This window comes from Odontesthes bonariensis, chromosome 10 (assembly GCF_027942865.1).
Source record: "Odontesthes bonariensis isolate fOdoBon6 chromosome 10, fOdoBon6.hap1, whole genome shotgun sequence".
NCBI classification, from domain to species: Eukaryota; Metazoa; Chordata; class Actinopteri; order Atheriniformes; family Atherinopsidae; genus Odontesthes; species Odontesthes bonariensis.
This window is the reverse complement of record NC_134515.1, coordinates 330,745-356,376: the sequence shown is the minus strand read 5'-3', so window position 1 is coordinate 356,376 and position 25,632 is coordinate 330,745. Positions and strand designations below refer to the sequence as shown.

Genomic DNA, 25,632 nt, shown 5'->3' with positions numbered 1-25,632 from the left:
GGTGAGAAACAGGTGAGAACAGGTGAAAACAGGTGAGGAACAGGTGAGAACAGGTGAGAAACAGGTGAGAAACAGGTGAGAACAGGTGAGGAACAGGTGAGAAACAGGTGAGAACAGGTGAGAAACAGGGGAGAACAGGTGAGAATAGGTGAGACAGGTGAGAACAGGTGAGAACAGGTGAGAACAGGTGAGAAACAGGTGAGAAACAGGTGAGAACAGGTGAGGAACAGGTGAGAAACAGGTGAGAACAGGTGAGAACAGGTGAGGAACAGGTGAGAACAGGTGAGAAACAGGTGAGAAACAGGTGAGAACAGGTGAGAACAGGTGACAACAGGTGAGAACACGTGAGAACAGGTGAGGAACAGGTGAGGAACAGGTGAGAAACAGGTGAGAACAGGTGAGAACAGGTGAGGAACAGGTGAGAACAGGTGAGAAACAGGTGACAACAGGTGAGAAACAGGTTAGAACAGGTGAGAACAGGTGAGAACAGGTGAGAAACAGGTGAGAACAGGTGAGAAACAGGTGAGAACAGGTGAGAACAGGTGAGGAACAGTTGAGAACAGATGAGAACAGGTGAGAAACAGGTGAGAACAGGTGAGGAACAGGTAAGAACAGGTGAGAAACAGGTGAGAACAGGTGAGAACAGGTGAGAAACAGGTGACAACAGGTGAGAAACAGGTGAGAACAGGTGAAAACAGGTGAGGAACAGGTGAGAACAGGTGAGAAACAGGTGAGAACAGGTGAGAACAGGTGAGAAACAGGTGAGAACAGGTGAGAAACAGGTGAGAACAGGTGAGAAACAGGTGAGAACAGGTGAGAACAGGTGAGGAACAGTTGAGAACAGATGAGAACAGGTGAGAAACAGGTGAGAACAGGTGAGGAACAGGTAAGAACAGGTGAGAAACAGGTGAGAACAGGTGAGAACAGGTGAGAACAGGTGAGAAACAGGTGAGAACAGGTGAGAAACAGGTGAGAAACAGGTGAGACAAACAGGTGAGAAAAAGGTGAGGAACAGGTGAGAAACAGGGGAGAACAGGTGAGAACAGGTGAGAAACAGGGGAGAACAGGTGAGAACAGGTGAGACAGGTGAGAACAGGTGAGAACAGGGGAGAACAGGTGAGAACAGGTGAGAACAGGTGAGAACAGGTGAGAAACAGGTGAGAAACAGGTGAGAACAGGTGAGAAACAGGTGAGAAACAGGTGAGAACAGGTGAGAACAGGTGAGAACAGGTGAGGAACAGGTGAGAAAAGGTGAGAACAGGTGAGAACAGGTGAGAACAGGTGAGAACAGGTGAGAACAGGTGAGGAACAGGTGAGGAACAGGTGAGAAACAGGTGAGAACAGGTGAGAAACAGGTGAGAACAGGTGAGAACAGGTGAGGAACAGGTGAGAACAGGTGAGAAACAGGTGAGAAACAGGTGAGGAACAGGTGAGGAACAGGTGAGGAACAGGTGAGAACAGGTGAGAACAGGTGAGGAACAGGTGAGAACAGGTGAGAAACAGGTGAGAACAGGTGAGAACAGGTGAGAACAGGTGAGAACAGGTGAGACAGGAGGTTCTGTGGGATTTTGGTTCTGGTTCGGCTCACCTGGTAGCAGGTGAGGCAGATCCAGTTCTCGGCCTCGGAGCCGCAGTCCGCACACGGCAGGAAGATGTCCACCCCTGCGGGGGGGAGGGGCTTAACGGCCTCCAGGTGAGGACACCAGGACAGCGGGTCGACCACGTACAGCGCGCCCTGAGGACAGACGGACAGGTGAGCGATGACATCACAGCAGCTGGTTAAACTCATGCATGACTCATTAGGGGCTCCTGACTCCGCCCACCTCGGCTTCACACGTCAGCTCCAGCGCCATCTGGGCCTTCGACCAACCACACGCTCCCTCCGGCTCCGTGGCCCCCGCGGCCCCTGCGGCCTCTGGCGTTGCCACGGTGACAGCCTGATGACAGAGCAGGAAGCGGTCAGAGTCACGGCGGTGGAAATGGGACGAAGACACGAGGCACCGACTCACCTGAGGTGGCGCGCTCTCTGCTGATTGGCTGTCAGCTGACTCCGCCCTCTCTGAGCTCACCCGGACCTTCGGCCTGGCCCCGCCCACCGGCGTGGACTTAGCAGATGGGGGCTGATTGGTTGACGTTTGAGTGATGTCCAGACTGGCCAATCCATGAGTGAGCTGCTCCAGACTGCGCTCCGTCTGATTGGACGAGGCCGACGCGAGGTCACGAGGCGGTTGGTCGGTTCTCCTCTGGTCCGACTTCCTGCCTTTTCCTTTGGAACTACGCTTCCCACGATGCTTTGGGGAGGGCAGAGCGGCCCGCACCGACTGTGGGACTGAAAGGGAGAGGTGTCAGAACCAGGACCAGGACCTGGTGTTAGAACCAGGACCAGAAACAGAACCAGAAACAGAACCTGGTGCAGGACCTGAACCAGGTGTCAGAACCAGAACCAGAACCAGAACCTGGTGCAGAACCAGGTTCTGGTGTCAGCACACTCTGAGGCCCTTTTGAACTCACTGTGGATCCTCAGGGATCTCCAGTAGGGGGCGTGGTGGCGGATGACCTCGTTCATCGTTGCCACGGCAGCGTGGTGAGGAGGAGGGAGGGGCGTAACCAAAGATGGAGGAGGGTCTCCTAGCAACACACTGGTGCACATCGCCATGGAGTCAGAGATGGAGGTCAGGTTGTATCCTCCCTGAGGAGAAAAATCAGCCAATCAGGTCCACAGGTCACTACTGAACAGGATGTTTAATATCACGGCCATTTCTCACACCGCGTACGCTTCCTACGTACTTCTGTACGTCACATGTTCGATATATATATAAGAATAAGTTTTAAAAACAGACATTTTACCCCCAAAATATAAAAATCTGTCTGGAAACACTTCGGCTTTTGGTCGGTTGATGGAAAAATTGTGGAGCCTCGAGACAAACTGGTGTGTAAGCTATGTTAGCTACAATTAGCTACAGTTATCTACCGTCAAATACAGTTAGCTACAATTAGCTACAGTTATCTACCGTCAGCTACAGTTAGCTACAGTTATCTACCGTCAGCTACAGTTAGCTACAATTAGCTACCGTTAGCTACCGTTAGCTACAGTCAGCTACAGTCAGCTCCAATCAGCTACAGTAAGCTACAGTCAGCTCCAGTCAGCTACAGTTAGCTACAGTCAGCTACAGTCAGCTACAGTTATCTACCGTCAGCTACAGTTAGCTACAATTAGCTACAGTTATCTACCGTCAGCTACAGTTAGCTACAATTAGCTACAGTTAGCTACCGTCAGCTACAGTTAGCTACAGTTAGCTACAGTTAGCTACAATTAGCTACAGTTAGCTACCGTTAGCTACAGTTAGCTACAGTCAGCTACAGTTAGCTACAGTTAGCTACCGTCAGCTACAGTTAGCTACAGTTATCTACCGTCAGCTACAGTCAGCTACAATTAGCTACAGTTATCTACCGTCAGCTACAGTCAGCTACAATTAGCTACAGTTAGCTACCGTCAGCTACAGTTAGCTACAATTAGCTACAGTTAGCTACAATTAGCTACAGTTAGCTACCGTTAGCTACAGTTAGCTACAGTCAGCTACAGTTAGCTACAGTAAGCTACAGTTAGCTCCAGTTAGCTACCGTCAGCTACAGTCAGCTCCAGTTAGCTACAGTTAGCTCCAGTTAGCTACAGTAAGCTACAGTAAGCCACAGTCAGCTACAGTTAACTCCAGTTAGCTACAGTAAGCTACAGTCAGCTCCAGTTAGCTCCAGTTAGCTACAGTAAGCTACAGTCAGCTACAGTAAGCTACAGTTAGCTACAGTAAGCTACAGTCAGCTCCAGTTAGCTCCAGTTAGCTACAGTAAGCTACAGTAAATTGCTGAGAAGCATCCTGGGTAAAATGGGCGGAGCCAGTACAACGTGGAGCGTACGTCTGGATGCGTTCTTTGGTCCTTCAGTGATGACGTTTCAGAAGAAGAAACTGCCCTGAACTCACCTCCAGGATGAGGAGGACACGCCCCCCGGCCAGTGACATCAGCATGTGAGTGAGGTGGGCGTATCCCTCCGGGGTCACATGGTATCCCCCCAGCGGATCCCCCCGAGCTGCGTCGAATCCGGCCGACACCAGAACCAGACCGGGGTTAAACTGCAGAGACGATGGAACAGTTAGCTACAGTAAGCTACAGTCAGCCACAGTTAGCTACAGTTAGCAACAGTTAGCTACAGTTAGCAACAGTCAGTTACAGTTAGCTACAGTCAGCTACAGTCAGCTACAGTAAGCTACAGTCAGCAACAGTTAGCAAAAGTTAGCTACAGTAAGCTACAGTTAGCATATGACATATGACACCAGAACCAGACCGGGGTTAAACTGTAGAGACGATGGAACAGTTAGCAACAGTAAGCTACAGTTAGCAACAGTTAGCTACAGTCAGCTACAGTTAGCTACAGTCAGCTACAGTCAGCTACAGTAAGCTACAGTCAGCAACAGTTAGCAACCGTTAGCTACAGTAAGCTACAGTTAGCTACAGTAAGCTACAATCAGCAACAGATAGCAACAGTCAGCTACAGTCAGCTACAGTCAGCTACAGTTAGCTACAGTCAGCAACAGTTAGCAACAGTTAGCTACAGTAAGCTACAGTTAGCTACAGTAAGCTACAGTCAGCAACATATAGCAACAGTTAGCAACAGTTAGCAACAGTCAGCTACAGTCAGCTACAGTCAGCTACAGTAAGCTACAGTTAGCTACAGTCAGCAACAGTTAGCAACAGTCAGCTACAGTAAGCTACAGTTAGCAACAGTTAGCAACAGTTAGCTACAGTAAGCTACAGTAAGCTACAGTCAGCAACAGATAGCAACAGTTAGCAACAGTAAGCTACAATAAGCTACAGTAAGCTACAGTCAGCAACAGTTAGCAACAGTTAGCAACAGTTAGCTACAGTAAGCTACAGTTAGCATATGACACCAGAACCAGACCGGGGTCAAACTGCAGAGACGATGGAACAGTTAGCTACAGTAAGCTACAGTCAGCCACAGTTAGCTACAGTTAGCTACAGTTAGCAACAGTCAGCTACAGTTAGCTACAGTCAGCTACAGTCAGTTACAGTTAGCTACAGTAAGCTACAGTCAGCTACAGTCAGTTACAGTTAGCTACAGTAAGCTACAGTAAGCTACAGTCAGCTACAGTTAGCTACAGTAAGCTACAGTCAGCAACAGTTAGCTACAGTCAGTTACAGTCAGCTACAGTCAGCTACAGTAAGCTACAGTCAGCTACAGTTAGCTACAGTTAGCTACAGTCAGCTACAGTCAGTTACAGTTAGCTACAGTAAGCTACAGTCAGCTACAGTTAGCTACAGTCAGTTACAGTTAGCAACAGTTAGCTACAGTAAGCTACAGTCAGCAACAGATAGCAACAGTTAGCAACAGTTAGCTACAGTAAGCTACAGTTAGCATATGACATATGACACCAGAACCAGACCGGGGTCAAACTGCAGAGACGATGGATCAGAGGATTAAACAGATGAATCAGTGATGGGTTTAAACCGGTTTCTGATCAGAGTTTAACCGATCGACTCATTGATCGCCGCCATTACCTCCGTAGCTATCGGCATGACGATGTGGTGAAAGGCTGCGAGGTAGTCAGAGTCCCCCATCCGCCCCCCGCTCCACGCCACGTTCACGTTGTACCCGGCTCCCTTGGCCACGCCCACCCTGTCGGGGGCAGCATCCTCCGAGGACGGGAAGAATATCCCGTTGTCATAGCGATGGAGGGAGACGTACAAGACGCTGCAGAGACACACAAAGAGTCATCGGATCGATGTCGCGCTCTCACTCCTCTTCCTCGTCGTCCTCGTCCTCACCTGTTGTCGTCTTCAAACATATGCTGCGTTCCGTTTCCGTGGTGAACGTCCCAGTCCAGGATGAGGACTCGCAGCAAAGGATCATGGGAAACCTTCTTGGCGTGGCGTGCAGAGAGCGCTGCCGTGTTGAAGAGGCAGAAACCACAGGGAGAGTCTCTCTCAGCGTGATGACCTGGAGGACGTACGATGGCCACGCCGTTACTCACCTGCAGGGAACACCAGGACGTTAGCTTCTAGCACGTTAAATTCTGTTCTATTCCTGTTGCTATTCTGTGAGCTAGCCTGTTATTAGCCTCTGGTTAAGGGATTAGCTGTAAATCTGTTGTTGCCTGCTAGCAAGCAGTTAGACAGTTATCTATTGGTTGTAAAAGAATAAACATTGCTGTGATGGTAAGAGTATTCTTGTCCTGTCAGCATTTAGCTTGTTATTTGCTTATTGTTAGCCTATTAGCTGTGAGTCTGTTGTTAGCTTGTTTTTACCTAGTTAGCAGGCTGTAAAATAATAAACATAGCTGTCAGGCTGTGTGTAGCTGTTGTTAGCCTGTTAAGAGTGCACTTATCCTGTTATTGTTAGCCTATTAGCTGTGAATCTGTTGTTAGCATAATTTTAGCTTGTTAGCTTGTTCTCACCTGTTGACTTTAAATAAACAGTACCGACTGCAGGCATTAGACAGACAGAATGAATCTGTTTTTAGTATGGTGCTGTTAGCCTGCTTTTCACCTGAGTTACCTCCCCACTCAGGTGTTACCTGCCCACTCAGGTGTTACCTGCCCACTCAGGTGTTACCTGCCCACTCAGGTGTTACCTGCCCACTCAGGATCTTGTCCACGGCGTTGAAGCAGCCTCCGGCAGCCAGCTGCGCGGCCTGGAAGCTCTGGTTGTTGATGAAGATGGAGTTAAACTCCTCCCCCAGTCTGTGGAGGTCTCTCGGCTTCATGGCCGCCGTCTCCTTCAGGTGGTTGACGTGCTGCATGCTGAACACACACACAGTCACACCGTCTCTGTGAGGCCCGTCACAGCAGGGGGGCTCCACCCAATGAACACCTCCTCACCTGTGACACATGGCCAGCTCCTCCTCCGTCGCCAGGCGAGCCGGAATCTCTCGGCAGCGATCGACCAATCCCAGCTGCCGATGTCTGGAGAAGATCTTAAAGATTCTCTGCGGCTGTTCGGGGTGATGCCTGCGACACATCGTCACACCGTCACGTTCACAGTGAAGCCCGTTTACAGCAGAACATCCAGGTAACTCACCTGTCCCACATGTTTTCATGCTCCATCATCCTGTCATCGTAAACCAGACCGGTTGTCCTGGAAACGGAGGGGGCGGGGTCAGCCTTCACAGAGGTTTTCTCATTGGTTATGGCTCTGATGACGTCGTCCTCAGTCGACGGGCTGCCTTCTACGCAGGAAGCAGGAAGCAGGAAGCAGGAAGAAGGAAGAAGGAAGAAGGAAGAAGGAAGAAGGAAGAAGGAAGAGTTGGTCAACGTTAACACAAAGCTCACCAACATATGGGGACCAAAATATCTGTCCACTCGAGTCCAGGTTTAGGTTTAGGATTAGCTTAGCTGAGCATTCTGTTGTGAGCTGTTCGGGTAAATGCAGATACTAAAACAAAGGTGCATGTTACCTAGGACTTGCAGGGAGGTCCAGTGTGGGTACAGAGCTGAGATGGTCTGAGAGATGGACTGCAGAGCACTGAGAGACACACAGGGAACAGCTGATCTGATGGTCCGTCACTGCAGACACACTCAAACTTAAACAAATAAGACAAAAGAGACGTTTCTGCAGCAGGAATCAGTCAAACACGTCCTCCATCCTGGGAGGAAAGTTGGAGGAGGAGAACAGATACCTGGGAGTCTACCTGCACAGCTGGATATCTACCCGCTGCCTATGAGAACGGATATTTGGGTTCATAAGAAAGTTTAGGTCCTTCAGTGTCTGCACCAAGATGTTTCCTCGAACTGAAACTGTTCAGAAGGAGTCTGACATCACAGAAGCTTTAATACCTGCACAGAACCAGAGCCAGGACCAGATCCAGAACCAGATCCAGATCCAGGACCGTATCCAGGACCAGATCCAGATCCAGGACCAGATCCAGAACTAGATCCAGATCCAGGACCAGATCCAGGACCAGATCAAGGACCAGATCCAGAACCAGATCCAGGACCAGATCCAGGACCAGATCTAGGACCAGATCAAGGACCAGATCCAGGACCAGATCCAGATTCAGATCCATATCCAGATCCAGGACCAGATCCAGGACCAGATCAAGGACCAGATCCAGGACCAGATCCAGGACCAGATCCAGAACCAGATCCAGGACCAGGACCAGGACCAGATCCAGATTCAGATCCATATCCAGATCCAGGACCAGATCCAGGACCAGATCAAGGACCAGATCCAGATTCAGATCCATATCCAGATCCAGGACCAGATCCAGGACCAGATCAAGGACCAGATCCAGGACCAGATCCAGATTCAGATCCATATCCAGATCCAGGACCAGATCCAGGACCAGATCCAGATTCAGATCCAGATTCAGATCCATATCCAGATCCAGGACCAGATCAAGGACCAGATCCAGGACCAGATCCAGGACCAGATCCAGGACCAGATCCAGGACCAGATCCAGAACCAGATGCAGGACCAGATGCAGGACCAGATTCAGCTCCTCACCAGTATAAAACAAACTGAACCAGTTCAGATCTCTCTGCTGCATCAGGTGGGTTTCTGTATGAATGAGCTTCAGGTGAGCTCCAGGTGAGCTTCAGGTGTTACCTATCAGAAGGAGCGGTGGGCGGAGTCAGAGGAGGGCAAGCTCCTCCCAGCAGAGCCCTAACGCAGGCTGCAGCGCCCTCTGCTGTCGCCTGCAGGTCATAGCCTCCCTGCAAACACAGAAAACAGTTTCAGACCCTGACACTAACTACAAGTTTGGGTCCTCGTGTCTGATCAATCAACTGATTTATTGATCACTTTCACCACGTGTTCAACGCTTGTTTTTACTGTGTTTAACATGCTTTTAAAAGAACAAACATTTTTACCTCGAGGGCGAGAACAAGCCGACCTTCAGCCAGACTCATCAGCATGTGGGTCAGGACGTGGAAACACTGAGGACGCACGCACATCTCCCCCTGAACACACACAGGTGGGCCGTCAGAAAGCTTCATCATGTGACTCACCTCAGGTCTGTGGAGCTTTACCTTCGGATCTCCGACCGCAGCATCAAACCCAGCAGACACCAGAACCAGCTGAGGCTGAAACTGCAAACACACACAGCGGCCATCATCATCATCACGAACCCTGCATCTCTTCCTGTGTGTGTGTGTGTGTGTGTGTGTGTGTGTGTGTGTGTGTGTGTGTTTGTGTCTGTGTGTGTGTGTGTGTGTGTTTGTGGGGGGGGGGGTGTTGTGTTACCTCGTAGGCTGCAGGCAGCAGCACCTGCTGGAACGCAGCGATGTAGTCGGCGTCAGTCATCCCGGTCTGAGCCACAAACACAGAAACAGATCAGAACCGAGCCACAAACACAGAAACAGATCAGAACCGAGCCACAAACACAGAAACAGATCAGAACCGAGCCACAAACAGTTTGTTTACCTGACTTAGTTTACCTGAGTTAGTTTACCTGAGTTAGTTTTCATGACTTAGTTTACCTGAGTTAGTTTACATGACATAGTTTACCTGAGTTAGTTTACCTGAGTTAGTTTACCTGACTTAGTTTACCTGAGTTAGTTTGCCTGAGTTAGTTTCCCTGACTTAGTTTACATGACATAGTTTACCTGACTTAGTTTCCCTGACTTAGTTTGCCTGAGTTAGTTTACCTGACTTAGTTTTCCTGAGTTAGTTTTCCTGAGTTAGTTTACCTGACTTAGTTTACATGACAGTTTTCCTGAGTTAGTTTTCATGACTTAGTTTACATGACAGTTTTCCTGAGTTAGTTTTCATGACTTAGTTTACATGACTTAGTTCACCTGAGTTAGTTTACCTGACAGTTTTCCTGAGTTAGTTTACCTGACTTAGTTTACCTGACTTAGTTTACATGACTTAGTTTACATGACTTAGTTTACATGACTTAGTTTACCTGACTTAGTTTACCTGACAGTTTTCCTGAGTTAGTTTACATGACTTAGTTTACATGACTTAGTTCACCTGAGTTAGTTTACATGACTTAGTTTACCTGACTTAGTTTACATGACAGTTTTCCTGAGTTAGTTTTCATGACTTAGTTTACATGACTTAGTTCACCTGAGTTAGTTTTCATGACTTAGTTTACCTGACTTAGTTTACATGACTTAGTTTACCTGACTTAGTTTGCCTGACTTAGTTTGCCTGACTTAGTTTGCCTGACTTAGTTTACCTGACTTAGTTTACATGACATGGTTTGCCTGAGTTAGTTTACCTGAGTTAGTTTACATGACAGTTTTCCTGAGTTAGTTTACCTGACTTAGTTTGCCTGACTTCGTTTACCTGAGTTAGTTTGCCTGACTTAGTTTACATGACAGTTTTCCTGAGTTAGTTTACCTGACTTAGTTTACCTGACTTAGTTTACCTGACTTAGTTTGCCTGACTTAGTTTACCTGACTTAGTTTACCTGACTTAGTTTACATGACATGGTTTGCCTGAGTTAGTTTACCTGAGTTAGTTTACATGACAGTTTTCCTGAGTTAGTTTACCTGACTTAGTTTACCTGACTTAGTTTACATGACATAGTTTACCTGACTTAGTTTCCCTGACTTAGTTTCCCTGACTTAGTTTACCTGAGTTAGTTTACCTGACTTAGTTTGCCTGACTTCGTTTACCTGAGTTAGTTTGCCTGACTTAGTTTACATGACAGTTTTCCTGAGTTAGTTTACCTGACTTAGTTTACCTGACTTAGTTTACATGACTTAGTTTACATGACTTAGTTTCCCTGAGTTAGTTTACCTGAGTTAGTTTGCTTGACTTAGTTTACCTGACTTAGTTTACCTGACTTAGTTTACCTGAGTTAGTTTGCTTGACTTAGTTTACCTGAGTTAGTTTGCCTGAGTTAGTTTACATGACTTAGTTTACATGACTTAGTTTACATGATTTAGTTTACATGACTTAGTTTACCTGAGTTAGTTTGCCTGAGTTAGTTTGCCTGAGTTAGTTTACCTGACTTATTTTACCTGAGTTAGTTTGCTTGACTTAGTTTACCTGAGTTAGTTTGCCTGACTTAGTTTACATGACTTAGTTTACCTGACTTAGTTTACATGACTTAGTTTACCTGACTTAGTTTACCTGACTTAGTTTACCTGAGTTAGTTTGCTTGACTTAGTTTACATGACTTAGTTTCCCTGACTTAGTTTACCTGACTTAGTTTACCTGAGTTAGTTTACCTGACTTAGTTTCCCTGAGTTAGTTTACCTGACTTAGTTTACATGACTTAGTTTACCTGACTTAGTTTACCTGACTTAGTTTACCTGAGTTAGTTTGCTTGACTTAGTTTACCTGAGTTAGTTTGCCTGAGTTAGTTTACATGACTTAGTTTACATGACTTAGTTTACATGATTTAGTTTACATGACTTAGTTTACCTGAGTTAGTTTGCCTGAGTTAGTTTGCCTGAGTTAGTTTACCTGACTTATTTTACCTGAGTTAGTTTGCTTGACTTAGTTTACCTGAGTTAGTTTGCCTGACTTAGTTTACATGACTTAGTTTACCTGAGTTAGTTTACCTAACTTAGTTTTCCTGAGTTAGTTTACCTGACTTAGTTTACCTGACATAGTTTGCCTGAGTTAGTTTGCCTGACTTAGTTTACCTGACTTAGTTTTCCTGAGTTAATTTACCTGACTTAGTTTACCTGACATAGTTTGCCTGAGTTAGTTTGCCTGACTTAGTTTACCTGACTTAGTTTACCTGACTTAGTTTACATGACTTAGTTTACATGACTTAGTTTACCTGAATTAGTTTACCTGACTTAGTTTACATGACTTAGTTTACCTGACTTAGTTTACCTGAGTTAGTTTACCTGACTTAGTTTACATGACTTAGTTTACATGATTTAGTTTACATGACTTAGTTTACCTGACTTAGTTTACCTGACTTAGTTTGCCTGAGTTAGTTTACCTGACTTAGTTTACCTGACATAGTTTGCCTGAGTTAGTTTGCCTGACTTAGTTTACCTGACTTAGTTTTCCTGAGTTAATTTACCTGACTTAGTTTACCTGACATAGTTTGCCTGAGTTAGTTTGCCTGACTTAGTTTACCTGACTTAGTTTACATGACTTAGTTTACATGACTTAGTTTACCTGAATTAGTTTACCTGACTTAGTTTACCTGACTTAGTTTTCCTGAGTTAATTTACCTGACTTAGTTTACCTGACATAGTTTGCCTGAGTTAGTTTGCCTGACTTAGTTTACCTGACTTAGTTTACCTGACTTAGTTTACATGACTTAGTTTACATGACTTAGTTTACCTGAATTAGTTTACCTGACTTAGTTTACATGACTTAGTTTACCTGACTTAGTTTACCTGAGTTAGTTTACCTGACATAGTTTGCCTGAGTTAGTTTACCTGAGTTAGTTTGCCTGAGTTAGTTTGCCTGAGTTAGTTTACCTGACTTAGTTTACCTGAGTTAGTTTGCCTGAGTTAGTTTGCCTGGGTTAGTTTACCTGACATAGTTTGCCTGAGTTAGTTTGCCTGACTTAGTTTACATGATTTAGTTTACATGACTTAGTTTACCTGAGTTAGTTTGCCTGAGTTAGTTTGCCTGAGTTAGTTTACCTGACTTATTTTACCTGACTTAGTTTACATGAGTTATTTTACCTGAGTTATTTTACCTGAGTTATTTTACCTGACTTAGTTTACATGACTTAGTTTACATGATTTAGTTTGCCTGAGTTAGTTTGCCTGAGTTAGTTTACCTGACTTAGTTTACCTGACTTAGTTCACCTGAGTTATTTTACCTGAGTTATTTTACCTGACTTAGTTTACCTGAGTTATCACAGTCATGTCTCAGGCAGGACTCACCTTGTTCCAGGGCAGGTTGATGTTTCTTCCTTCAGCTCGTCCGCTGCCAACAAAGCTGCTGTCAGACTCTGGCAGGTGAGGCCAGAAGGAGCCCTGCTCATACCTGTGGACGCTGAAGTACAGGGTGCTGCAACACACATATTAACACATTAACACAGTCACATTAACACATTAACACATTAACACACATTAACACATTAACACATTAACACACATTAACACATTAACACAGTCACATTAACACATTAACATATTAACACATTAACACAGTCACATTAACACATTAACATATTAACACATTAACACAGTCACATTAACACATTAACATATTAACACATTAACACAGTCACATTAACACATTAACATATTAACACATTAACACAGTCACATTAACACATTAACATATTAACACATTAACACAGTCACATTAACAAATTAACACAGTCACATTAACACATTAACACACATTAACACATTAACACATTAACACATTAACACATTAACACACATTAACACATTAACACAGTCACATTAACACATTAACACAGTCACATTAACACATTAACACAGTCACATTAACACATTAACACAGTCACATTAACACATTAACACACATTAACACAGGAAGGAGGCAGCTTACCTGGGATCGTCCTGGAACAGGTACTGGATTCCCTGACCGTGATGAACGTCCCAGTCCACGATCAGGATCCTGAGACAGGAACCATAAAAATAAAAATACTCAAAGACTCGCTCTTTTTTTAACTCGCTGTGTTCCCGTTGCTTTAAAAAAAAGATAATTGAACGCTTTGGCTGCTTATTGATCTGCAAAGCCAGAAGGAGGCGCCATGACCCCCCTCCCCCAACCAGCGACCCCAGGGTGGGAGGAGCCACGCCTGAGGCGACAGGAAGGGACTGACCTGCTGACAGCGTGCCTGCTCTGAGCGTATCGAGCTGCGATCGCCACGTTGTTGAAGACGCAGAAACCGTTGGACTCGTTACTCTGAGCGTGATGACCGGGAGGTCTGAAAGGAGGTCAGAACATCGGGTCAGAACATCGGGTCAGAACATCATCAGGTCAGAACATCGGGTCAGAACATCATCAGGTCAGAACATCGGGTCAGAACATCATCAGGTCAGAACATCGGGTCAGAACATCAGGTCAGAACATCATCGGGTCAGAACATCATCGGGTCAGAACATCATCGGGTCAGAACATCATCGGGTCAGAACATCGGGTCAGAACATCGGGTCAGAACATCGGGTCAGAACATCATCGGGTCAGAACATCAGGTCAGAACATCATCGGGTCAGAACATCATCGGGTCAGAACATCGGGTCAGAACATCATCGGGTCAGAACATCATCGGGTCAGAACATCGGGTCAGAACATCATCGGGTCAGAACATCATCGGGTCAGAACATCATCGGGTCAGAACATCGGGTCAGAACATCGGGTCAGAACATCATCGGGTCAGAACATCAGGTCAGAACATCATCGGGTCAGAACATCATCGGGTCAGAACATCGGGTCAGAACATCAGGTCAGAACATCAGGTCAGAACATCATCGGGTCAGAACATCATCGGGTCAGAACATCGGGTCAGAACATCGGGTCAGAACATCAGGTCAGAACATCATCGGGTCAGAACATCATCGGGTCAGAACATCGGGTCAAAACATCATCGGGTCAGAACATCATCGGGTCAGAACATCAGGTCAGAACATCATCGGGTCAGAACATCATCAGGTCAGAACATCGGGTCAGAACATCATCGGGTCAGAACATCAGGTCAGAACATCATCGGGTCAGAACATCATCGGGTCAGAACATCGGGTCAGAACATCATCGGGTCAGAACATCGGGTCAGAACATCATCGGGTCAGAACATCATCGGGTCAGAACATCGGGTCAGAACATCGGGTCAGAACATCAGGTCAGAACATCGGGTCAGAACATCAGGTCAGAACATCGGGTCAGAACATCATCGGGTCAGAACATCAGGTCAGAACATCATCGGGTCAGAACATCATCGGGTCAGAACATCGGGTCAGAACATCGGGTCAGAACATCAGGTCAGAACATCGGGTCAGAACATCAGGTCAGAACATCGGGTCAGAACATCATCGGGTCAGAACATCATCGGGTCAGAACATCATCGGGTCAGAACATCATCGGGTCAGAACATCAGGTCAGAACATCATCGGGTCAGAACATCATCGGGTCAGAACATCGGGTCAGAACATCGGGTCAGAACATCGGGTCAGAACATCATCGGGTCAGAACATCAGGTCAGAACATCATCGGGTCAGAACATCATCAGGTCAGAACATCAGGTCAGAACATCAGGTCAGAACATCAGGTCAGAACATCATCGGGTCAGAACATCATCGTGTCAGAACATCATCGGGTCAGAACATCGGGTCAGAACATCATCGGGTCAGAACATCATCGGGTCAGAACATCATCAGGTCAGAACATCATCGTGTCAGAACATCATCGGGTCAGAACATCAGGTCAGAACATCATCGGGTCAGAACATCATCGGGTCAGAACATCATCAGGTCAGAACATCAGGTCAGAACATCAGGTCAGAACATCATCGGGTCAGAACATCATCGTGTCAGAACATCATCGGGTCAGAACATCGGGTCAGAACATCGGGTCAGAACATCAGGTCAGAACATCATCGGGTCAGAACATCATCGTGTCAGAACATCATCGTGTCAGAACATCGGGTCAGAACATCGGGTCAGAACATCATCGGGTCAGAACATCATCGGGTCAGAACATCATCGTGTCAGAACATCGGGTCAGAACATCGGGTCAGAACATCATCGGGTCAGAACATCGGGTCAGAACATCGGGTCAGAACATCGGGTCAGAACATCGGGTCAGAACATCATCGGGTCAGAACATCATCGGGTCAGAACATCATCGGGTCAGAACATCATCGGGTCAGAACATCATCGGGTCAGAACATCGGGTCAGAACATCGGGTCAGAACATCGGGTCAGAACATCGGGTCAGAACATCATCGGGTCAGAACATCATCGGGTCAGAACATCATCGGGTCAGAACATCATCGTGTCAGAACATCGGGTCAGAACATCGGGTCAGAACATCATCGGGTCAGAACATCGGGTCAGAACATCAGGTCAGAACATCGGGTCAGAACATCATCGGGTCAGAACATCATCGGGTCAGAGTAACACAGCGTCCCGACTTAAACACAACCACCTGAATCACACAGAGCAGGCGATGTTACCTGATGACAGCAAAGCCGTTCCTGAGGTCAGAGGTCATGACCCGATCGACCAGCTGCAGGACAGAACCGACCGCCGACGCACACACCTGGAAGGACTCCTGACACACACACACACACACACACAGAACAAGCTCGTGTTCCTATGCTCCGTCCTGCATGTATTCATGTAAATAAAGTTTTGATCAGCTGACTGAGGCCGTGTTTGGTCCATCAAATGGTTCAGAACACAAACATCTGATGTGGGTCAGTACCATGAGAACCAGAACTGAACCCTCATTATTAAACTTTAACGTTTATTTATCCGTTAATCTAAAGAGAATGAACAGAATCTGAGCTCACAGGATGCAGGTAAACAGAGTCGTATTTGTTGGACAGAGTTTGAAGTTCAGTCGGTGTCATCATCTGAGTCGACTTCATCAGGTCCACGTAATCCTTCCTGCAGCCACAAGAGATGTCAACAACAACAACAACAACAACAGGTCAACAAGGGGACAACAACAACAGGTCAACAACAACGGGACAACAAGGGGACAACAACAGGAAAAGAACAACAACAGGAAAACAACAAGAAACAACAACATCATACAAAAAACAACAACAACGGGACAACAACAACAACGGGACAACAACAGGAAAACAACAACAACAGACAAACAACAACAATAAGAAAACAACGGGACAACAACAACGGGACAACAAGGGGACAACAACAACAGGTCAACAAGGGGACAACAATGGACAAATACAACGGGACAACAACAAGAAAACAACAACATCATACAAACAACAACAACAACGGGACAACAACAGGAAAACAACAACAACAGACAAAAAACAACAATAAGAAAACAACGGGACAAGAACAACGGGACAACAAGGGGACAACAACAGGAAAACAACAACAACGGGACAACAACAGGAAAACAACAACAACAGACAAACAACAACAATAAGAAAACAACGGGACAAGAACAACGGGACAACAAGGGGACAACAACAGGAAAAGAACAACAACAGGACAACAATGGAAAAAAACAACAAGAACAATAAGAAAACAACGGGACAACAAAAACGGGACAACAACAAGAAAACAACATCATACAAACAACAACAACAACGGGACAACAACAGGAAAACAACAACAACAGACAAACAAAAACAATAAGAAAACAACGGGACAACAACAACAGACAAACAAAAACAATAAGAAAACAACGGGACAACAAGGGGACAACAACGGACAACAACAACGGGACAACAACAGGAAAACAACAACATCATACAAACAATAACAACAACGGGACAACAACAATAAGAAAACAACAGAACAACAGCAACGGGACAACAGGAAAACAACAACAAGAGACAAACAACAACAATAAGAAAACAACGGGACAACAAGTGGACAACAACAGGAAAACAACGGACAACAAAAACAACAACAGGAAAACAACAACAATAAGAAAACAACGGGACAACAACAACGGGACAACAACAAGAAAACAACAACATCATACAAGCAACAACAACGGGACAACAACAACAACAATAAGACAACAACGGGACAACAACAAGAAAACAACAACATCAGAAAAAACAATAACAACAACGGAACAACAATAAGAAAACAATAGGACAACAACAACGGGACAACAACAAGAAAACAACAATATCATACAAACAACAACAATAAGAAAACAACGGGACAACAACAACAGGTCAACAAGGGGACAACAACAGGAAAAGAACAACAACAGGACAACAACGGACAACAACAACAAAGGGACAACAACAGGAAAACAACAACAATAAGAAAACAACGGGACAAATACAACGGGACAACAACAAGAAAACAACAACATCATACAAACAACAACAACAACGGGACAACAACAAGAAAACAACAACATCATACAAACAACAACAACAACGGTACAACAACAGGAAAACAACAACAACAGACAAACAACAACAATAAGAAAAAAACGGGACAACAAGGGGACAACAACAGGAAAACAACAACAACGGGACAACAACAGGAAACGAACAACAACAGGACAACAACGGACAACAACAACAACAATAGGAAAACAACAACAATAAGAAAACAACGGGACAACAACAACGGGACAACAACAAGAAAACAACAACATCATACAAGCAACAACAACGGGACAACAACAACAACAACAATAAGACAACAACGGGACAACAACAAGAAAACAACAACATCAGAAAAAACAATAACAACAACGGAACAACAATAAGAAAACAATAGGACAACAACAACGGGACAACAACAAGAAAACAACAATATCATAAAAACAACAACAATAAGAAAACAACGGGACAACAACAACAGGTCAACAAGGGGACAACAACAGGAAAAGAACAACAACAGGACAACAACGGACAACAACAACAAAGGGACAACAACAGGAAAACAACAACAATAAGAAAACAACGGGACAAATACAACGGGACAACAACAAGAAAACAACAACATCATACAAACAACAACAACGGGACAACAACAAGAAAACAAAAACATCATACAAACAACAACAACAACGGGACAACAACAGGAAAACAACAACAACAGACAAACAACAACAATAAGAAAACAACGGGACAACAAGGGGACAACAACAGGAAAACAACAACAACGGGACAACAACAGGAAAACAACAACAGACAAACAACAACAATAAGAAAACAACGGGACAAGAACAACGGGACAACAAGGGGACAACAACAGGAAAAGAACAACAACAGGACAACAATGGAAAAAAACAACGGGACAACAACAGGAAAACAAGAACAATAAGAAAACAACGGGACAACAAAAACGGGACAACAACAAGAAAACAGCATCATACAAACAACAACAACAACGGGACAACAACAGGAAAACAACAACAACAGACAAACAAAAACAATAAGAAAACAACGGGACAACAACAACGGGACAACAAGGGGACAACAACAGGAAAAGAACAACAACAGGACAACAACAACAACGGGACAACAACAGGAAAACAACAACAATAAGAAAACAACAAGAACACAACAACATCATACAAACAACAACAACGGGACAACAACAAGAAAACAACAACATCAGACAAACAACAACAACAACGGGACAACAACAAACAATAAGAATACAACAGGACAACAACAACGGGACAACAACAAGAAAACAATAACATAATACAAACAACAACAACAACAACGGGACAACAACAGGAAAACAACAACACACAAGCAACAACAATAAGAAAACAAGGGGAAAACAACAACGGGACAACAACAACAACGGGAAAACAACAGGAAAACAACAACAAGAAAACAACAACATAATACAAACAACAACAACAACGGGACAACAACAATAAGAAAACAACAGAACAACAACAACGGGACAACAAGGGGACAACAGGAAAAGAACAACAACAGACAAACAACAACAATAAGAAAACAACGAGACAACAACAACGGGACAACAATGGGACAACAACAGGAAAAGAACAACAACAGGACAACAACGGACAACAACAACAACGGGACAACAACAAGAAAACAACAACATAATACAAACAACAACAACGGGACAACAACAATAAGAAAACAACAGAACAACAACAACGGGACAACAACAGGAAAACAACAACAACAGACAAACAACAACAATAAGAAAACAACGGGACAACAACAACGGGACAACAAGGGGACAACAACAGGAAAAGAACAACAACAGGACAACAACGGACAACAACAACAATGGGACAACAACAGGAAAACAACAACAATAAGAAAACAACGGGACAACAACAACGGGACAACAAAAAGAAAACAACAACATCATACAAACAACAACAACAATGGGACAACAACAATAGGACAACAACGGGACAACAACAAGAAAACAACAACATCATACAAACAACAACAACAACAATGGGACAAAAACAAGAAAACAACAACATCAGACAAACAACAACAACAATGGGACAACAACAACAACAATAAGAAAACAACAGGACAACAACAACGGGACAACAACGAGACAACAACAACAACACAACAAAAACAGGATGTTTGTAATCAGGCTTGTTGATTGGTGAACTCACGTGTGAGCGAGCAGCAGCTCTTCTTCTGCAGCTTCTCTGGGCTGAAACACAAAGTTGTCACTCAGTGAACACACATACACACACAGCTGGATCCCAACATCTGGATCACACACAGCTGGATCCCAACAGCTGGATCCCACACAGCTGGATCCCACACAGCTGGATCCCACACAGCTGGATCCCACACACACAGCTGGATCACACACAGCTGGATCCCACACACACAGCTGGATCACACACACAGCTGGATCACACACAGCTGGATCCCACACACACAGCTGGATCACACACACAGCTGGATCACACACACAGCTGGATCCCACACAGCTGGATCCCACACAGCTGGATCCCACACAGCTGGATCCCACACACAGCTGGATCACACACACAGCTGGATCCCACACAGCTGGATCCCACACACACAGCTGGATCACACACAGCTGAATCACACACAGCTGGATCCCACACACAGCTGGATCACACACAGCTGGATCACACACAGCTGGATCACACACACACAGCTGGATCACACACACACACAGCTGAATCACACACAGTTGGATCACACACAGCTGAATCACACACAGCTGGATCACACACAGCTGGATCACACACACACATCTGGATCCCACACAGCTGGGTCACACACAGCTGGATCACACACAGCTGGGTCACACACAGCTGGATCACACACAGCTGAATCACACACAGTTGGATCACACACAGCTGGATCACACACACACATCTGGATCCCACACAGCTGGGTCACACACAGCTGGATCACACACACACATCTGGATCCCACACAGCTGGGTCACACACAGCTGGATCACACACAGCTGAATCACACACAGTTGGATCACACACAGCTGAATCACACACAGCTGGATCACACACAGCTGGATCACACACAGCTGGATCACACACAGCTGAATCACACACAGCTGGATCACACACACACATCTGGATCCCACACAGCTGGGTCACACACAGCTGGATCACACACAGCTGGGTCACACACAGCTGAATCACACACAGCTGGATCACACACAGCTGAATCACACACAGCTGAATCACACACAGCTGAATCACACACAGCTGAATCACACACAGCTGGATCACACACAGCTGAATCACACACAGCTGGATCACACACACACAGCTGGATCCCACACAGCTGGATCACACACACAGCTGGATCCCACACAGCTGGATCACAGACAGCTGGATCCCACACACACAGCTGGATCACACACACACAGCTGGATCACACACAGCTGGATCACACACACACAGCTGGATCACAGACAGCTGGATCACACACAGCTGGATCACACACACACAGCTGGATCACAGACAGCTGGATCCCACACACACAGCTGAATCACACACAGCTGGATCACACACAGCTGGATCACACACACACAGCTGGGTCACACACAGCTGGATCACACACAGCTGGGTCACACACAGCTGAATCACACACAGCTGGATCACACACACACAGCTGGATCCCACACAGCTGGATCACACACACAGCTGGATCCCACACAGCTGGATCACAGACAGCTGGATCCCACACACACAGCTGAATCACACACAGCTGGATCACACACAGCTGGATCACACACAGCTGGATCACACACACACAGCTGGGTCACACACAGCTGGATCACACACACACAGCTGGGTCACACACAGCTGGATCACACACACACAGCTGGATCACACACAGCTGGATCACACACACACAGCTGGATCACACACACACAGCTGGATCACACACAGCTGGATCACACACACACAGCTGGGTCACACACAGCTGAATCACACACAGCTGAATCACACACAGCTGGATCACACACAGCTGAATCACACACAGCTGGATCACACACACACAGCTGGATCCCACACAGCTGGATCACACACACAGCTGGATCCCACACAGCTGGATCACAGACAGCTGGATCACACACACAGCTGGATCCCACACAGCTGGATCACACACACAGCTGGATCCCACACAGCTGGATCACAGACAGCTGGATCCCACACACACAGCTGAATCACACACAGCTGGATCACACACAGCTGGATCACACACAGCTGGATCACACACAGCTGGATCACAGACAGCTGGATCCCACACACACAGCTGAATCACACACAGCTGGATCACACACAGCTGGATCACACACAGCTGGATCACACACACACAGCTGGATCCCACACACACAGCTGAATCACACACAGCTGGATCACACACAGCTGGATCACAGACAGCTGGATCCCACACACACAGCTGAATCACACACAGCTGGATCACACACAGCTGGATCACACACACACAGCTGGATCCCACACACACAGCTGGATCACAGACAGCTGGATCCCACACACACAGCTGGATCACACACAGCTGGATCACACACACACAGCTGGATCCCACACACACAGCTGGATCACAGACAGCTGGATCCCACACACACAGCTGGATCACAGACAGCTGGATCCCACACACACAGCTGGATCCCACACACACAGCTGGATCCCACACACACAGCTGGATCCCACACACACAGCTGGATCACACACAGCTCTGACCTCCACGGTGACGCAGCGCTCCAGCAGCTGCTGCCTCTCCAGCTCCGCCCTGATGGACTTCACTCGGTCAGGACTCTCTGGATGACTGAAAAACAAAACAACAGGTGAGTCCATCATGTTCTCAGGCTGGGCTCAGACTGGGTCAGCTGATCTGCAGAACCTGCTCTTACCTGGGCTCCCACAGGTTCTGATGGAGCGTGAAGATCTCAGAGTAAACCAGCCCCGTTCCACTGGCTGCAGAGCTGCCGCACAGGTCCTGCACACACACGTCATCATGTTGAACCGGGGCCAGAAACACCTGAGAACACCTGAGCTGCAGGTGAACACCGAGCCGCAGGCGAACACTGAGCCGCAGGCGAACACCGAGCCGCAGGTGAACACTGAGCCGCAGGCTAACACCGAGCCGCAGGTGAACACTGAGCCGCAGGCTAACACCTGAGCTGCAGGTGAACACTGAGCCGCAGGCTAACACCTGAGCTGCAGGTGAACACTGAGCCGCAGGTGAACACTGAGCCGCAGGCTAACACCTGAGCTGCAGGTGAACACTGAGCCGCAGGCTAACACCTGAGCTGCAGGTGAACACTGAGCCGCAGGCTAACACCTGAGCTGCAGGTGAACACTGAGCCGCAGGCTAACACCTGAGCTGCAGGTGAACACTGAGCCGCAGGCTAACACCTGAGCTGCAGGTGAACACTGAGCCGCAGGCTAACACCGAGCCGCAGGTGAACACCGAGCCGCAGGTGAACACTGAGCCGCAGGCTAACACCTGAGCTGCAGGTGAACACTGAGCCGCAGGTGAACACTGAGCCGCAGGCTAACACCTGAGCTGCAGGTGAACACTGAGCCGCAGGCTAACACCTGAGCTGCAGGTGAACACTGAGCCGCAGGCTAACACCGAGCCGCAGGTGAACACCGAGCCGCAGGTGAACACCGAGCCGCAGGCTAACACCTGAGCTGCAGGTGAACACCGAGCCGCAGGTGAACACCGAGCCGCAGGCTAACACCTGAGCTGCAGGTGAACACTGAGCCGCAGGCGAACACCTGAGCTGCAGGTGAACACTGAGCCGCAGGCGAACACCTGAGCCGCAGGTGAACACCGAGCCGCAGGCTAACACCTGAGCTGCAGGTGAACACTGAGCCGCAGGTGAACACTGAGCCGCAGGCTAACACCTGAGCTGCAGGTGAACACTGAGCCGCAGGCGAACACCGAGCCGCAGGCTAACACCTGAGCTGCAGGTGAACACTGAGCCGCAGGCGAACACCTGAGCCGCAGGTGAACACTGAGCCGCAGGCTAACACCTGAGCCGCAGGTGAACACTGAGCCGCAGGCTAACACCTGAGCTGCAGGTGAACACTGAGCCGCAGGTGAACACTGAGCCGCAGGCTAACACCGAGCCGCAGGTGAACACTGAGCCGCAGGTGAACACTGAGCCGCAGGCTAACACCGAGCCGCAGGTGAACACCGAGCCGCAGGTAAACACTGAGCCGCAGGCTAACACCGAGCCGCAGGTGAACACCGAGCCGCAGGTAAACACCGAGCCGCAGGCGAACACCGAGCCGCAGGCTAACACCGAGCCGCAGGCTAACACCGAGCTACTCACCAGCGTCTGCAGCCGGCTGCTCAGCTCCTCCTCCTGCTGCTCCTCTTGGCTCCTCTCCATCCTTCCTCTCCTCTTCACCTCCTGCAGGGCACCTCCTTCTCTCCTTCCCTTGTTTCCTTCAGTGCTGCTGCCCTGAAAGCATGCGGCAGGTAAAACACACGGCAGGTAAAGCACACGGCAGGTAAAACACACGGCAGGTAAAGCACACGGCAGGTAAAGCACACGGCAGGTAAAACACACGGCAGGTAAAACACACGGCAGGTAAAACACACGGCAGGTAAAACACACGGCAGGTAAAACACACGGCAGGTAAAGCACACGGCAGGTAAAGCACACGGCAGGTAAAACACACGGCAGGTAAAGCACACGGCAGGTAAAGCACACGGCAGGTAAAACACACGGCAGGTAAAGCACACGGCAGGTAAAACACACGGCAGGTAAAACACACGGCAGGTAAAGCACACGGCAGGTAAAGCACACGGCAGGTAAAGCACACGGCAGGTAAAGCACACGGCAGGTAAAGCACATCAGCATCAGTTACCGTGGTGACTCACCAGCACCAGTTACCGTGGTGATTCACCCCAGCATCAATTAACGTGGTGATTCACCCCAGCATCAGTTACCGTGGTGATTCACCCCAGCATCAGTTACCGTGGTGATTCACCAGCACCAGTTACCGTGGTGATTCACCCCAGCATCAATTAACGTGGTGATTCACCCCAGCATCAGTTACCGTGGTGATTCGTCAGCATCAGTTACCGTGGTGATTTACCCCAGCACCAGTTACCGTGGTGATTCACCAGCACCAGTTACCATGGTGATTCACCAGCACCAGTTACCGTGGTGATTCACCAGCACCAGTTACCGTGGTGATTCACCCCAGCACCAGTTACCGTGGTGATTCACCAGCACCAGTTACCGTGGTGATTCACCCCAGCATCAATTAACGTGGTGATTCACCCCAGCATCAGTTACCGTGGTGATTCGCCAGCATCAGTTACCGTGGTGATTTACCCCAGCACCAGTTACCGTGGTGATTCACCAGCACCAGTTACCATGGTGATTCACCAGCACCAGTTACCGTGGTGATTCACCAGCACCAGTTACCGTGGTGATTCACCCCAGCATCAGTTACCGTGGTGATTCACCCCAGCACCAGTTACCGTGGTGATTCACCAGCATCAGTTACCGTGGTGATTCACC

At 47.3% G+C, this 25,632-nt stretch overlaps 1 protein-coding gene across 3 annotated transcripts in view; it reads right to left on the bottom strand.

Moving 5' to 3' along the window:
- hdac6 (histone deacetylase 6) overlaps positions 1 to 25,632 on the bottom strand; it is a 45,907-nt gene that overhangs the window by 7,413 nt on the left and 12,862 nt on the right. For 2 of the 3 annotated variants that reach the window (XM_075475859.1, XM_075475860.1), the window contains exons 3-25: positions 24,430 to 24,561; positions 22,999 to 23,084; positions 22,829 to 22,913; positions 20,225 to 20,265; positions 16,431 to 16,527; positions 16,092 to 16,189; positions 13,743 to 13,847; positions 13,466 to 13,534; positions 12,826 to 12,952; positions 9,254 to 9,319; positions 9,040 to 9,099; positions 8,881 to 8,970; positions 8,618 to 8,724; positions 7,467 to 7,534; positions 7,091 to 7,238; positions 6,892 to 7,020; positions 6,645 to 6,813; positions 5,839 to 6,044; positions 5,572 to 5,764; positions 3,978 to 4,127; positions 2,512 to 2,689; positions 1,824 to 2,329; positions 1,589 to 1,735 (exon numbers count right to left, since the gene is read on the bottom strand). In XM_075475859.1, the coding sequence (XP_075331974.1) occupies positions 1,589 to 1,735; positions 1,824 to 2,329; positions 2,512 to 2,689; positions 3,978 to 4,127; positions 5,572 to 5,764; positions 5,839 to 6,044; positions 6,645 to 6,813; positions 6,892 to 7,020; positions 7,091 to 7,238; positions 7,467 to 7,534; positions 8,618 to 8,724; positions 8,881 to 8,970; positions 9,040 to 9,099; positions 9,254 to 9,319; positions 12,826 to 12,952; positions 13,466 to 13,534; positions 13,743 to 13,847; positions 16,092 to 16,189; positions 16,431 to 16,527; positions 20,225 to 20,265; positions 22,829 to 22,913; positions 22,999 to 23,084; positions 24,430 to 24,561 (3,057 nt within the window). The remainder of the gene's footprint in view (positions 1 to 1,588; positions 1,736 to 1,823; positions 2,330 to 2,511; positions 2,690 to 3,977; positions 4,128 to 5,571; positions 5,765 to 5,838; positions 6,045 to 6,644; positions 6,814 to 6,891; positions 7,021 to 7,090; positions 7,239 to 7,466; positions 7,535 to 8,617; positions 8,725 to 8,880; positions 8,971 to 9,039; positions 9,100 to 9,253; positions 9,320 to 12,825; positions 12,953 to 13,465; positions 13,535 to 13,742; positions 13,848 to 16,091; positions 16,190 to 16,430; positions 16,528 to 20,224; positions 20,266 to 22,828; positions 22,914 to 22,998; positions 23,085 to 24,429; positions 24,562 to 25,632) is intronic. The other variant, XM_075475861.1, reaches the window with a different exon arrangement.